General features: G+C 44.8%; 1 protein-coding gene across 2 annotated transcripts in view; it reads right to left on the reverse strand.

Moving 5' to 3' along the window:
- Positions 1-15,150, reverse strand: part of MYO15A (myosin XVA) — a 3,541,761-nt gene that overhangs the window by 386,302 nt on the left and 3,140,309 nt on the right. For both annotated transcript variants that reach the window (XM_069645706.1, XM_069645705.1), the window contains one exon: positions 10,363-10,523. In XM_069645706.1, the coding sequence (XP_069501807.1) occupies positions 10,363-10,523 (161 nt within the window). The remainder of the gene's footprint in view (positions 1-10,362; positions 10,524-15,150) is intronic.

Genomic DNA, 15,150 nt, shown 5'->3' on the forward strand with positions numbered 1-15,150 from the left:
TCTTTAGGTGTTTCCAGGATGCTGGCAGGCGTGATGGAGGACCAAGGCAGGAGCAGGCACGGTGAGCGTCCAGCTGCTAAGTGCAGAACAACGCGAAGCGTGGTCTGCTGCTTGGGTGTGGCTTAAATAGCCTTTCAAGTAGTTCCAGGTATGTATTCTTCCCCCAGAAATATGTATTCCTCCACCGGTCACACCCTAGAGATCAAGTAGTCCCTAGAAAAATAGTTCCTTCCAGTCTTGGAAGTTGCAGCATGGTCTGCACAGGTAAGTTTACACCAAGCACTACTCCCAACCTACTTCTATATGAGCCTGGCGCCGATGGCGCCAGGACTGATGTCCCCTATGAGCCTGACGCCAACGGCGCCAGGACTGAGTCCAAAGGGCCCCCATCTGGGGCTGCTGGGACTTCCCTTGAATGCATGGTGTCTGTCTCTGAGGGTGCCGGGCCTGGTTTGGCTCCTTGGAGGCAGGCATCATGACAGTAAGTTTCATTTCACAAACAAATAATTACTAGTTCTATTTACTTTGTATCTAAGTCAAACACATACAAGGCCGTATAGGAAAAATTTGAATACTGGTGAACCCTTCCTGTTTAACCACAGTTGCTTAGCAACTGTGGTCAGGTGACTGATCACATGACAAGACTACCTCCTAGATCCTCGAGAATTTACATTGCGGATAATGGCATCACTACTATCAATTTAACCACACATTTGCCCAACTTTTTCGAAATTGGCCCTCTGACAATCAAATTTGTACGTACCCTTTACAAAGCTGACTGTGACTCCCACTCACTTCCGGGTCACATGATGCACCACGTGACCGGAAGAATTTGTCATGCTACTATAGCAATGGCAAGGATTTGCCAATGATTCAGTCTCGCCTGACGGTGCAAGAGAACACTCGGAATACCGTACTCCGGCCGGTAAATCCCGACCAAATAACTTTACCAGGCACTTTTACACTTATAATCGCACATAACTGTTAAAATAAACAGAATGCCTACAACTCACACATTCTCATGCTTGTTATTGTTTAAGAATACGGCATGAATATATAACGGGAAACCAAGTTGGACATTTGCAATTACGTGCAACAAAATTACTGACCTTTCAGGTAACATTTCAAGTACACCTTGTATTAAAAAGCTAACCTCGCTGTAGCATCTAGATTTCATATTTTGAAATCGAGTGAAGACCCTGGAAATCTCAGGCTCACACCAAATTCTCTTGTCCCTGTAGGAAATTGATTTCCAGTCAATAACGAATACTGGACTACCAATGTGACTCACATATTGACGCCAAAAGAAAGCACAAGATTTAAAGACGTTAGGCATAACTACACCTAAGGTAACATAATACTATCGCTTTTCCCTAAGACTAGTTCATGATAAACATGGCCCTCTACACTTTTACCTTTAATCACGGCAACTTGTATGTATGGTGTTTTGACCGATACAAACTAAATGTTTTCTATTAATATGAGCATAGTCAATATTTAAACTTTGGAAAATTGCCAAATGTCAGTGCTTTGTCATATAAAAGCCCCACAGGTGAATATCAAGAATTATTCCTATTGTAAAAAATATAGTTAATTTTGAAAATGTTAACCTATATGATTGAAGTTACTTATCCAGTCACTAATACCTAATTAACTTTTTCCTTTCTCTCTTTGTGTTTCTCCATTACATGGTCTCTTCCTGTGTTTTCCCCGCTCCTCCCCGCTTGTCTTTGTCCCGTCCCCAGACTCTCTCTGACAACAAAGATTGCCGATTGAATATGTCAATTGTATCAACCAGTATCAACCATTATTAACTTTACGCCCTGATGACGACCTAGATAGGTTGAAACACGTGTTGGCGAGGCGAAAACACATTTCTTTCTCTTTGAATGCATATTTAGCACATATGTAAAGTGAGACTAAGTTTATCTTATGTATGATTTATGAAGAGGCGAAAACCAATTTCTTCTTTTTGAATGCATATCTAGCACATATGTCAAGTGAGACCAAGTTCATCTTATGTATGATTTATTGATTACCAAAACGTGGCTCTTCAGCCTTTTCTTTGTATGCAAACAATACTTTTGCCTTTATGTTGAATTGAAATACAGGAATCTTATTCTTACCAGGTGTCTCTCATATTTACTTATTTCTAAACTTCAAACTCTGTTAAACCAATGCCACATAGATGAGGTATATGTATGTTTGAGCACAGTCTGCGAGGTTAGCATCGTTTTAAAGTTCTTTTAAAAGTGTTGGTATTGTGTGCTTTCCTAATTCTTCCTTTTCCCTCCCTTTTTAAATGATGTGAGGTTAGCATCATTTTAAAGTTTTACTTTCATACAGGTGATAGTGGAAAATCACCAGTTTAACCACACGGCTGCAGCCGTCTCGATCACTTTAAAATTAAAAGTAGTTCCTGTTACTTTAGTGGTGCGCACCCACAAAACAAAAGGGCCACGTTTTCCACAAAAATTACTAAACTTTTAAAAGAACCACAACAAATCAAGAAAGGCAGAGTCTACTGTAGAGCAAGAAAGTTCATAGGCCAGGCCCATTCTTGGAGAGAGCAAGGTGGAATGTGCCCAAGATCACACACTTGAAGTACACTTTAAAAGTCTTTGTAGATAGTTCAAAAGGAGTTGGATTGGTTCAGAAAGGTTAGTTAACAGGTCCCAGGTCACCCCAGGATAGACACCTTGAACAGTCTGTTGCAAGGGAGACCAGGCGGGACACAGTACCTGAAATGGTGAGAAAGTTCCAGCGGGGGCAGTTGTTCCTGGCAGCGGCTGCAAGTCGGTGCTTCGTCCAGGGGAAGAGAAGGTCTCAACGTGGAGGAAAGCTGGAGGTCGTTAACCCCACCAGTTCAAAGGAAGAAGACTCTCCTGGATGAAGATCTTCTCTGTCGTCGGGAAGTGGTGAGTCGGTTCAGCAGGGCTCCACCGGTGGTGTCGTCATTGCAGGTCGGCTCAGCTTCTCCCTCTTCAGATTCTTTAGGTCCTGTGGCGACTTCTGAGGTTCCAGTCCCCAAAGCCCTGCTTTTATGCAGAAAACCCCCATTCACCAGTCCTAGCTGTCACTCAAACATGCTAAGTGGTGAGCCGGGCGGCTCACCACTGGGCCAATCACACAAGAGTGCGACTTGAGTTGCAGAGGCAACTCAGTCCAGGGTGCCTATTCCCCCCTCCCACACATCCAGTAGACCCAGACAGAGTGGCACCACTTTTGGAGGCTTCTGTGCAGAAGCCCGCCAAAAGTGGAACAAAGGGCTCGACTTGGGTTGGAGTTACAGTGGCGAACACAAACGCCATTTTAAAACCGAGTCCTGGCAAAAAGACCCAACCGGGGAATAAATATTAAATAAATAACCTGGCGGTATCTTTAACATTGCACCAAAAAAGTGGTGTGTTTAAAATGAATGGGAAAATCCCACAGGAAATATTCCGGTGGAATATTTCGCGTGGTAACCACTGCCACCAGCCAGAAACTCGACGAGGGGGGACTGCACAGTGCCCCCTCGAAAAACAGACCCAGGGGCAATCTAATTACCCCTACCAGTACTTCCACAATATGATGGTTTGTACTGGTTCTGTTCACAATTTAAGACTAGTAAAGGTAATGGTGACTTTACATGCCCTGGGAGACAGTAGTCAGTCCCAGGGTATGGAGTCTATGTTTGGGGGTCACTATGACACCCCTGTGTTACTGCACTGAGGGTGCTGTGTAACACACTTACCAAAAACACATGAAGCCCTATGGAGTAAAAGACCCCATAGCCCATAAAACACATTACAAAGTCAAAGGACATTCTCAAATCATGCCTAAGAGTGGGAGAAAAAGAGTTTCACTCTTAGCAGGAGAAAAAAATAAACCCCAAAAAATCCAGCAAAGCTGCTGGGGGACTCACTAGGTTTGGGAAATTAGCCTTTACAGAGAATTCTCCCTAACAGGGACGATCAAGATCAGGGTAGCTTGAAACCACCTCACCCTCCTGAGAACCCACAGAATGACGGGAATCAGATAGAAGGCCTGGTGGGTGTGAAAGTCCAGTCCACTAGAAACGCATCCCCCAGCAGGCTGTTTGATGGGAATTCACTCAAGCAAAACTGTCTGCACTTCATGATGGACTCTGTGACAAACAGATCCACTGCTGGGGTACCCCAGAGAGAGAAGACCTCTTCTAGGACTTCCTGGCACACTTCCCGCTCATTTCAGACTGTGCTCTGCCTGCTCAGAGCATCCACCAAGCTGTTCTCTGTCCCTGCCAGATATACTGCTGAGACCGAAATCTGATTCTCCAACAACCAGAACCACAGCTGTATTGCCTCTCTGCTAAGGGGAAGGGATCGCACGCCACCCTACTTTTTCAGGTAGTGCATGGACACCATACTGTCCGTCATAATCAGGACATGCTTCCCTTTCAGAGAGGGTATAAACAACTTCAGGGCCAACTTGATGACTGGCAACTGCAGCCTGTTTATGTGCCAATGGGCCTCCATCGCTGACCAAAGGCTGCTCATCCGCAAATCCTTGTAGTGAGCGCCCCAACCTTTCAATGATGCATCCGTGACCACCCTGGCCTGCGACCATGGCGGCCAGAAAGATTCCCTCGCCAACATGTTGTCGCTACTGGCCCACCAACAGAGATCGCTGGCCACCAACAAGGACACTTTGAGAATGTGCCTAAAAGTGCAGAAGTATGGGACCTCTGACCCCGCAGGAGCCATTGCAGAGACCGTATCCGGAGTCTGGCCTCTAGCACCAGAAAAATGCAGGAGGCCATGAGATCTAAGAGGCGGAGGAAGGAAGCTGCTGGTAAGGTGGTGTGGTTCTGAAAGAGCTGGACCATCTGTCTGGTACTGTCGACTCTCTCCTTGGGAGGAAAATCCTTCCCCACCCGAGTGTCCAGGATTGCTCTGATGAACTGGAGCCATTGCGCTGGTGGTATATGGGAAATCTGCCAGTTCAGGGAGATGCCCAGCCTAGTAGCAATCAGGTGTCTGCGAGATGGGACAAAATCTGCTCCATTGACTTCCCTCGTTCAGCCGTTGTCCAAGTATGGGAACACATGGACGCCGGATCTCCTGATGTGAGCCGCAACTACCACCATGAACTTGATGAAGCCCCTCGGAGCAGAGGTCAGCCCAAAGGGGAGCACCTTGAATTGATAGTGCTTATCCCCTATGAGAAATCTCAGGAATTTCCCGTACTTCTGGTGGATCGGCACATGGAAAAATGCGCCCTGGAGCTCTATCGATACCAGTCAGTCCTGAAACTTGAGAGCATGGAGAATTTCTCTCTACGTCACCATCTTGAACTTGTCTTCAGGAACTTGTTCAAGGCCCCGAGGTCCCTTTCTTGGGTACAAGGAAATACCGGGAATACCAGGCGGATCCTCTCTGCTCGGGAGTTACCTCTTCAACAGCACCCTTCAAAAGCAGGGATTGCAACTCTTCCTGGAGCCCCTGTTTCAGTTGTTCAGGAGGTGGTGATGGCCTGTACGGCAGCCTTTATAAGAAAGGCAGACAGTAACCCCACTGCACAAACTAAGAACCCAGGCATCAGAGGTAATCTCCTGCCATTGGACACAGTGCTCTGCCATCCTTCCTCCAACCAGGGAATTGTGGGAAGAGAAATCAAAGCAGCTTCTAGGGTGGAGCTGCCCCTGCTGTCTGCTGACCTCTAAAGACCCTCCTGCCCCTTCCGCAGCACGGTAAATGCCTCTGCCCCTGCCTGGGATGCGGGAGCGGAGCCTTCCTGCCATTGAGAACATAGTGTCGGTGGCCTCTGCCCCTTGGGGCAACTCTAAAGGCAGGTTTGACCGGCTGTTGGACAGCTAGGCCCTGTGACTTTGCGGCTAGCTTCAACTCTTTGAATTTATCCAAAGAGTCATCAGACTTGGGGCCGAAGAGATTCTCACTGTCGAAAGCGATATCCAGGAGCTTACCCTGAACATAAGGAGAGAATCCAGATGTGTGCAGGTAAGCCTGACCTCTTAACACCATGGCTGACCCCATGGATTTGCTGATTCAGTCTGAGATGTCCAGGTCCGTCTGTAAAGACTGCCGGGCCACCTCCTTGCCGTCGTCGACCAGCCTTTTGAAACCCTCACGAATCTCCCTTTCTGGGATATAATGGGCAGCCTTGCCAATAGCCATCCACCTACCAAAAGAGTATTTGGCAAACTTGCAAGAGGCATTGACTGCCTTTAGGGCCATACTGCCCAATGAGAAGATTTTCTTGGCCAAAGTGTCAACCTTCTTCCCCTCCTTGTCGGTCAGGAGAACTGACGTGGACGTGGCTGGCCTGGTAGACACTCTGGCCACCTGCACCACTAACCCCTCCGGTGTCGGGTGGGTGGAGAAAAAGGAGGGTCTCCCCTTGCTGGCCTATACTTCTTGGTGAAGTCAGGATGAAATGGGGGCATGGTACATGGCATCTGCCACAAGGTGGTAATAGGGTCTGAGATGGCTGCAGTGAAGGGCATAGCCCTTTCCGTAGAAGGCCCTTCATCAAGAATATCAGTCAAATCATAGCCTGGAAACGGCTTGGCTGGAGCACTCTACCTCAGGGTATCCGCCACCTGGTCCACCAAAGCTCTATTGTTGGCATTAGCGCGGCCAAATGGGTGGGCCTGCTGTGTTTCCACGTCTGAGGACATGTCCAGCCCACTGGCGTCATGAAGACCTTCAGCCAGTGCCCTCAAATCTGTGTGGTCAACAAATAAATCAGTCCCTCCATAACCTGAGTATTGTGAGAAAAATGAGGACATCCTCACATTTTCTTCCCTTGGATCCTCGACTCAGGTGGCCAGGGCATGACCATTGCCTTTGGATCCAAACCCTGAGGGTGGACAAGTGCGGGAGGATCACCTGAGAAGGGGATCCTTGGGAGTAGAAAGAAGATGCCCAAGGGTGAGACGCAGTATTCTCACCCTCTTTCCCGATATGCATCACCCTAGTCTCAGTCGGCCTTTGCAGAACACCATCCTCCTCTTCCTGTCAATAATATGCCAGACTTACCTGTTATTCCTATAAGACACTACAACTCCCACAATCCCTATTTCTCACTTGCTTGTCTAAGTACTGAGACACAAGAGAACAAAGAAAGAAGAATGAAGATTTCCCATAGGAATAACAAGATCATGGTTTCCTATGGGAATCCACCATATTATCACACTAATGAGGCCAGGCAGAGTCAGGCAGGGCTGTGCATTGCTTTCACCTGACTTCAATTTTCTCTCCTCTCACGAATAAAAGGAAGACACTAAGGACACACTCTGAGCAAGGCTGGGTACCAGAGAGAACGAAGGGATAGGCCAAGAGGCCGTTCGAGAAAGCAGAAACCTAAGAGAAGGTCAGACGGGAGTTCCCTGTGATTGCAAAGCTGTAAGAGTTCAAAGGAGAACACTTGGTGAAAGAGAAACAAGCTGCTGTTGGAAACCCAAGGTTGCCCTGTTCCCCTCCCGGATAACGGCTGAGTTGGGGAGGAAAGCTGTGCAAGGAGCCTCAAATGCAAGGCACAAACCAGAAGTGAGAAAGGCATCATCCGGTGAGTTAACAAACTGAACAAAAGTCTGGTTGATGTCAGCACAAGTGAAATTGCAACCGTAAGTGAAACTGTATCATTGGGGAAAACTGCACGTACGCCAACAAGTGGAAGGTGTGTTTGAAGTCTACTGTGCGCATTACAAAGTAACAGAGTGGTCCTGCGATAGGAAGTGACACAATTCGAAAGACACTGTAAAATCCCTATGAAGTGTGTATTGAAGGAAAACAAAGTAAGAGAGTATTGCAGTCTTGAATAAAAGATCATTAAGAATGATATGAGTGCAAAGGAGTGAAAAAAAGGGGAAACTACAAACGCTAGGAGCAACAGAACTTCAAATACCAAGAGACATTGATGAGAGATTGTGAAAGCTGTGAAAAGAGGCTTGATAAGATATTAAAGCGATAGGCTCGATCCCAGCTCAGGGAAGCCTATGTAAGAGACTGTGATTGTCGAACTGGTCATGCAGTGGTCTGGTCAAACACCAGTTTCGAAAGCCTTCGACTAGGGTGATTAAGTTGTGTTTTCTTGGTGGATTGAAAACTTGGGGAAGGGAACATAGATGCTTGAGCCCGACTGAGAGAAGCCTATCAGGAAGATTTGTCAATTGTGAACTAAGGCAGGCTGAACTGAGGGAAGCCTGTGTTTGAACTGTGCTTGAGAAAAGACCCGGACTCGGGTGAGGAAAACCTATTGGAGGGAGACCTGAAGAACCTGTACCCAAAAGTCACAGTGTGCCACTTAAGGAACAGTGTGAAATCCACCTGTGCTTTTTCCCCTCAAATCTGATACCCCATGCTTCAAACAGGGGGGAAGGGAGTGATAAACCATTTTCTGAAAGCCATTTCTGACATTTCCTTTTTGAAACACTCTTTTCATTTTGATTATCCCTGTGCACATTTATTGTAATAGAGTGAGGGCAGGCATTAGGTTTTCTAGTTTAAATCTTATGATATTGACTGACACAACTAGGGGCCCGATTCTCATCTTGGCGCAGTGAGCGTGCTAAATAGCACGACTCACTGCAGCATTTCTTGACGCCCAGGCACCACTGTTATTCTCATGTGGGCCTGGGCGTCTTTGCAAAGCACGACAGTGCTTTTGCTGTAATCCGCCTGTTTCCATTAGATTGCAGAATCTCAGCAGCATTTTTGTTAAATAACGAGGGAATAGTTATTTAACGAAAATGCTGCCAAGAACACCAAAGTGAGCAGCTTCAACATTGCAGGATGGTGAAGCTGCTTAATGTGGTGTATAGGAAAGTGTTCATATACACCCGTGTGGTGTATATGAACACTTTCATTTAAAGCGAGCAGCTTCAACGTTGCATGCTGTAACGTTGAACCTGCTCGCTTTGGTGTAAATGAAAGTGTTCATATACACTCATGCGGTGTATACAAACACTTTCATTTACACCAAAGCGACCAGCTTCAATGTTGCAGGATGCAACGTTGAAGCTGCTCGCTTTGGTGTAAATGAAAGTGTTCATATACACCTGTGTGTTGTATATGAACACTTTCATGTACACCAAAGCAAGCAGCTTCAACGTTGCAGCAACGTTGAAGCTTCTTGCTTTGGTGTACATGAAAGTGTCCATATACAACACAGGTGTATGGACATTTCCATTTACACCAAACAAGGAAACAAGGCTTCTTGTGGCACTGCTCCAGTTTAACCGCACCAAAAGGGTAACGTAAATGTGCGCTAGTTTAGCGCAACATATTAAACTGGAGGAGTGCCACAAGAATAGGCTCCCAAAAAGCCAGTTTACGAATGTGGCGGTTGCTAGGTTGGTTTCCAAACCATCCTAGCAACCGCCACATGTATTCCGAAAGTGGCGCATTGCTTCCGACTCCGGAAGAATGCGCCACCTTCAGAATAGGTCTTAAGTACCGAAAAGGTTGTTAAGCCTTTTAACGTCCTTTTCGGTACTTAACACCTACATGAGAATCGGGCCCTAGTACTGTTTTATTTATTATTTGATCGTCGAGACTACTACCATCTTAGATATAGGGCTAGATAGGAGTTTTCCAAACCCATCCAAATATTCAAAAAAAGGTTTTGAAAACATGCAGCCATGAGGATGAAACGGTTGATCACGTCATAGATTTAGGAGGTCGGCCTATCGCAAGTTTTGCTGCCCATTCCTGGGGGGACTTCAACTTAATCTTACTGCACGAACCACAGCCCTCCGTGTCGCCACTGGCACCGTGGCACCACACGTAGATGTCGTGCAGGTCCGTAATGGACCTTTTGGAGCTGCAGTCCCTGCAGCGTTTGAATACAGATACTCTCAGCGCAGACATGGCTCGAACTTGAGCCAAACAAAAGCAACGAAAATGTCAAATGAAATGCTAAGGATTAGCAATGTTCCTCGAGCAGCCTGCTAAGCGAGCAGAAAAAAGGAACTGAGTTACAGGGGCATGGTGACGTAGTATATTTACAATGACCGATATCACGTCCGGAGCCGATGACCGAGGCATTGAAGCAAGATGGATTGATGGCCGAATCGAGGTGCACCAAGTCCCCTGTCGAAAAGTTTTATGAGCAGCTGATGCTGGAATGTATATCTATCTGAAGCGGAATCTGCGGGAGAAAGACAATCCATTGAAATTATGGTAAGGTACACCAGTTACCAAATGCTCTGAAAATGAAATGTTCAGAACGCAGTACTAGATCTGACACACACGCACGCACACACGCACGCGCACGCACGCACGCACACGCACACACACAAGTGCATTCAACATGACAAAGCTATGTTGGCAATTCATATCAACAAATTGACCACACACTAACTCGTGCAATAAATACCTGATTATAATGCATGGTGACAAAGAGCTCGCTCTCAAACTTCAGTGGCTGAGCCCAGATTACTCGTCGAAACCAGAACATGTAGTTACCATCAACCTGCTCCATTTCTGTTGCCACGTCGAGAATGTACTCCCTTCGATTCAAGGGACGGACATTTTGACCTTTGGGGAAAAAAGCATTTATTCAATGTCACTGTATTAGAATACAAACTGGCAATGATATGATGTGAGTGTTATTTATAACGCACTTAATACCCAGAGGTTTCTAAGCGCAGGCCCAGGGATCGAACCTGTGGTGTTCCGTGTCGTCTTGCTTCCAAGGCAAGCACATTGCCCCTGAGCGACCCTCCCGAGACTGCAACTATAAGGCACCAAATATCCTGTTGAATACGTTTTATTCTCTTGGTTTTTTGTATTCATATTTGAACTTAGCTTGCAGATAATGTATCCATTTACATTATGGCTAGTTAGCACATTATTGCCAGTTTCCATTATGTCCACTTATTAAATTACCCAATGCCCTCTAAGCAGGAGATAGCCACTAACCATTATATTCCGATGGTTTATCATGACATATTACATATTTCCAGTTTACACACTTAGCACATCATAGCTAATTTACATCACTACACAATATGTGAGAAACTCTCAAACATGAATGAACAAATGCTACACTAGCGTGTTCTATGGGCTCTGGACAATTTGGGCGAGTCTTGATCACGTTTTAGCTCTCTGTACCTAACTCAGAGAAGAATATCAATTTGCATATCGGTTTAGTCCTACCCACAAGGGCAGTCCAGCACAAAAGGCTACGCAATTTTGGGTGCCTAGGTTCTCACATTTTTGACGCACATGGGGTTTCACCCTATGAGTGTAAAGGTAATCCAGCTGTGGGCTCCATGCACTCTGTGCCTAGAAAGCCATGGTACCCAAGTCTCAACTAACTGTTGATGCCCAACAAGGAAGAAACAAGTGTCTGGAATTGCTGGTGGTATTCTTGTTCAGCAGAGAACTGCCTAGCAATTAGGTGCTGGACAGCCCATGTGGTTGGCACCAGACTGATACGCAAATGGATGTTTATCCTCTGTGGAAAGTACATTGACCTAAAACTTCCTGAGTGGGCATCATCCCAGAGAGCAGGTTATTTGGCCATGTTTGTTCTCAGTAGAGAGGTTCGTACTACATTTTTACACTTAGGGTTTCAGTGTAAATTAGTAAGGATAATTCAGACATGGACCACCTGCTCTCTGTGGCTAGAAAAACACATCCCGAATTCCAAACCTCAATGATGATGCTTGGAAAGATAGGAGTAGACTGGTTTAGATATGAAATGGACTGCATGAAATATAACAGAATGTGTAAAACTATGTTTAAGTATAGTGCTCCCATTTTCATGTGTCGATGTGAAATAGTTGAGCAGCAGTTTTGCTGAAAGACGGTGGAAACAACTGCAAAAGGTAAAATGGTAAAATAGTGTGTGTTTTTCTTTGAGTGATGCATTGTTCTTTATTGTGCCACCACTTTCCGTTGAGGTCTTAGTAAATATTGTAATGTGCAAATGGATTTTAATTAAAAAAAAGTCAGAAACATGTCTGAGGTGGCTGGACATATTTTTCTTTAAATATGAATTGCTTAGCATTTTTGTGCAGGACTGCACATGTGGGTGGGACCAGACTGATATGAAAATTAAAATGTTTCCTCTTTGGAAAGCACAGTGAGCTCAAATTAGATTGTAAACTCTCCTGAGTGGGCACCATTGCAGAGAACAGGTTATTTGACTGTGTTTGTTCACAATATAGAGGATCTAATTCTTTTCTTGTGTAAGCCTTTTACGTGTGAAAATTCATGGCTCATTTTCAACCATTTGAATGGAAAAGAGAAGGGGCAGAACGCAACTTCATTTCCGCCACCTCCCTTCCTCTCCGCAATGCAAATGCTCCAGCATTTTCACCAGCATGCATGTTCAAGTCAACGCAAATGCTAGGCATCCCTATGGGGTCTGCAGGCTTTATGCACCACCTTGGTACTACAAAACAAGTACTTAAAAAATACCAACATGCCTACATATTAAACCAACAAAAGACAGGTGCCAAGTTAGTTGAATGAATCCTAGAACTTACACTTATTATTCATTCTGTACCCTGTTTTGTAGTACCAAGGTGAACAGTACATATCAAATGTGTCGATTATTAGCCATAGACTCAATCTGAGTGATACACATGTTAGTAAATCCTTGGTGCAGACAAGATTGTGCATCCTGATTGGAACAGGACATAATGTAATTGATATGCACCAATGAGCATGCACAATGTTACGTCACTACTCTGACAGTATTTAAGAAGGTCCTCCATGATGGATCCGCATCCTCCTCCAGCTGATGCGGTCCACCAGGATTCCTTCTACCATTCAGATTGACATTTACTAAAGTAAGTCTACTAGCAGGGCTCCACATTGCTTACCTGCTCGGGAGTTCTTTTCTTTGGGAACTCCGCATGAGAACCTCACTCATTCTATTTTCCACCCCCCTGCCATTATTGGGCGACTTTCTATCGATGCCTGTAATCGGACCCCTCTTCTTGGGAGGAGGTACTTCCCAGATAAACACTTAATCCACACTGAGTGTTGTACTACCCTGACTATATGTAAGTGCATCTTTTGATGATTTTTTGAAATCTCGCTATTTTCATTCTTACATCTAAACACTACTATTCTATTTTTTCTTTCATTAGCTCAGTCAATGAACTTTAGTCATAAGGAGATTTTTTGACTGTCTCAGACGGCCCATTAAATGGACCATCACCATTTCATTTGACCTATTTATAAAGTTTCCTTACCCAATGTGGTAAGTGTCTTTCCTAAACTCAGTCAAGGTTTGTTTCTGAATGTATTATTAATTTCTCAGTTCATGCTCACAAATATAAGTAGTTGATTTATCTAGCCACATATTATCCCTTTTAGGGTGTTTCTACTCTTATCTTCTCTATGACTGGTTGATTTAGGTCTCTATGAATATTCACCCTCTAATGATAAAATGTATTGCAAACTAGAAACCAGATTGTAAATGTGATATTTCTCCCTCTTAATGTTTTACTGCACTGGCTTTGGCTACAAAATGTTCAATCATGCTTAGATAGCGGTACTAATGGATTCTTTTGTCTTCTAAATGAATCAGAATATCTAATATGAAATTCTAAGATGTAAATATTTCTTTATTTTTTTGTAGACATTTTTGGAACTGTGCTATTGCCCCTGAAGAAGAGTGTAAGCTTGAAACGGGTTGGCCAAACTAAGTACAATAAATTATGAATTATGATATCATTTTTGTCTGTGAGATAGTCTTTTGACTGTACTGTCTTACTCTCTGAACTAGTGTCTGAAAATATACTCTAACTTTTTAACAAATTGTTTATTACTTTATAAACACCAATTACTTTTATAAGTTATTGATCTGTTTTTACAGATAGCAGATAGTGTGCAGGGGACGGGAGTTCTCAAATCTTTGGGAACAACCACCAGTGTTCTCGTGATGTGATGTGACGTCAGAAATTTGCAGTTCCAATTGAAGTATGCATATTTCATTAAATTGCCTTTTCACAACCAACCAAATTGCATTCACCTTCCATAAAATCAGCACGTTAAAATGTGCCCATGTAAACTGCAAGAACCAATACAAAGGTTTTCCCTGAATTTTGCAGTATGGAAATTGGACATTTCACCTTAGTTGTTTTTCATCAGGTTATGTAGTGCAGTGGTGAGTTGTCCAGCCTGCAAACCTGGTGGCTGTAATTCAATGGGGCTGAGTCCACCCTAACCTGGGCAAAAAGAACAAAAGCAAAAGAAACACGCGTTTGCATTGAAAGTCGGCAAAAAAGAATGAAAGGTGAAACAAAATAAACGAGCGTTATTTTGCCTCACCTGCATTCTTTTTGCCAATGTGCTGGAAGCATTATAGTCATTGCTGCAGAGATAAAGCCACACACAGGCAGGGAGTCCGCGGCTGCGCAGTCCTGCAAGCATAACAAAACAACAATAAAAACAATCAGTGAAAGCTGTCCCCCACCAAAATTCCTGAGATTCCACGATCTTTCCCGGAGACCCAGAGAAATGGTTAAAATTCCTGAGTCTCCAGGAAAAATCCAGAGGTTAGGCAGGCATGACTGCACTGCAACATACTGCAAGCAGGTTTTTTCCACTGGAAAGGTTGTTTTCCCACATTCTGGCTCTGTGCCCCATGGGTAGGGTCGGGAACCAGTTTTCAGTGTATGGGAAGCAGTGGGTGCCCAGGGGACAGGACGCACTATACTTCACAAGACCACATCCTCTAACACTAAGGTAAGACGTGGTCTTGACAACTGAGGATGTACAACAAGGTAGTTTAATAAGGCCAGTCCCCCCATGCTTTGTAAAAAAGGCATAGGAGTTCCTTCTGGCAGCACAAGGGAGAGGATAAGAAACAGCAAGTGCCACCCCTGAGAGGGATGATGACAACAGAAAGGACCCCATTTTCTCCTCCCCGCCCCTCTGCATAAATGATTCCCTGCAGACCGATTTTTGCAAGTGTCATGTCTCAGCCAGAGAATTGCCTGTGTCTTTCTGTTCCATACAGTATTCATAAGGTCAATGCAAGACTGCAGTATCAATGGAGGAGAAATCAGTGCCAGGAGAAGGAAGATCTAGGTCATAGAGCGAGAGAGAGCCGCTAAGAGAAAATGAGGCGCTTGCACAGCCATCAAAAGTGTCAGAACCACCAGCACTGCAGACTTGAAGGAGAGAAAAGCTGTGTCCCTAC

The sequence above is a fragment of the Ambystoma mexicanum genome, chromosome 2p, assembly GCF_040938575.1.
Source record: "Ambystoma mexicanum isolate Mex_15411 chromosome 2p, UKY_AmexF1_1, whole genome shotgun sequence".
NCBI lineage: Eukaryota > Metazoa > Chordata > Amphibia > Caudata > Ambystomatidae > Ambystoma > Ambystoma mexicanum.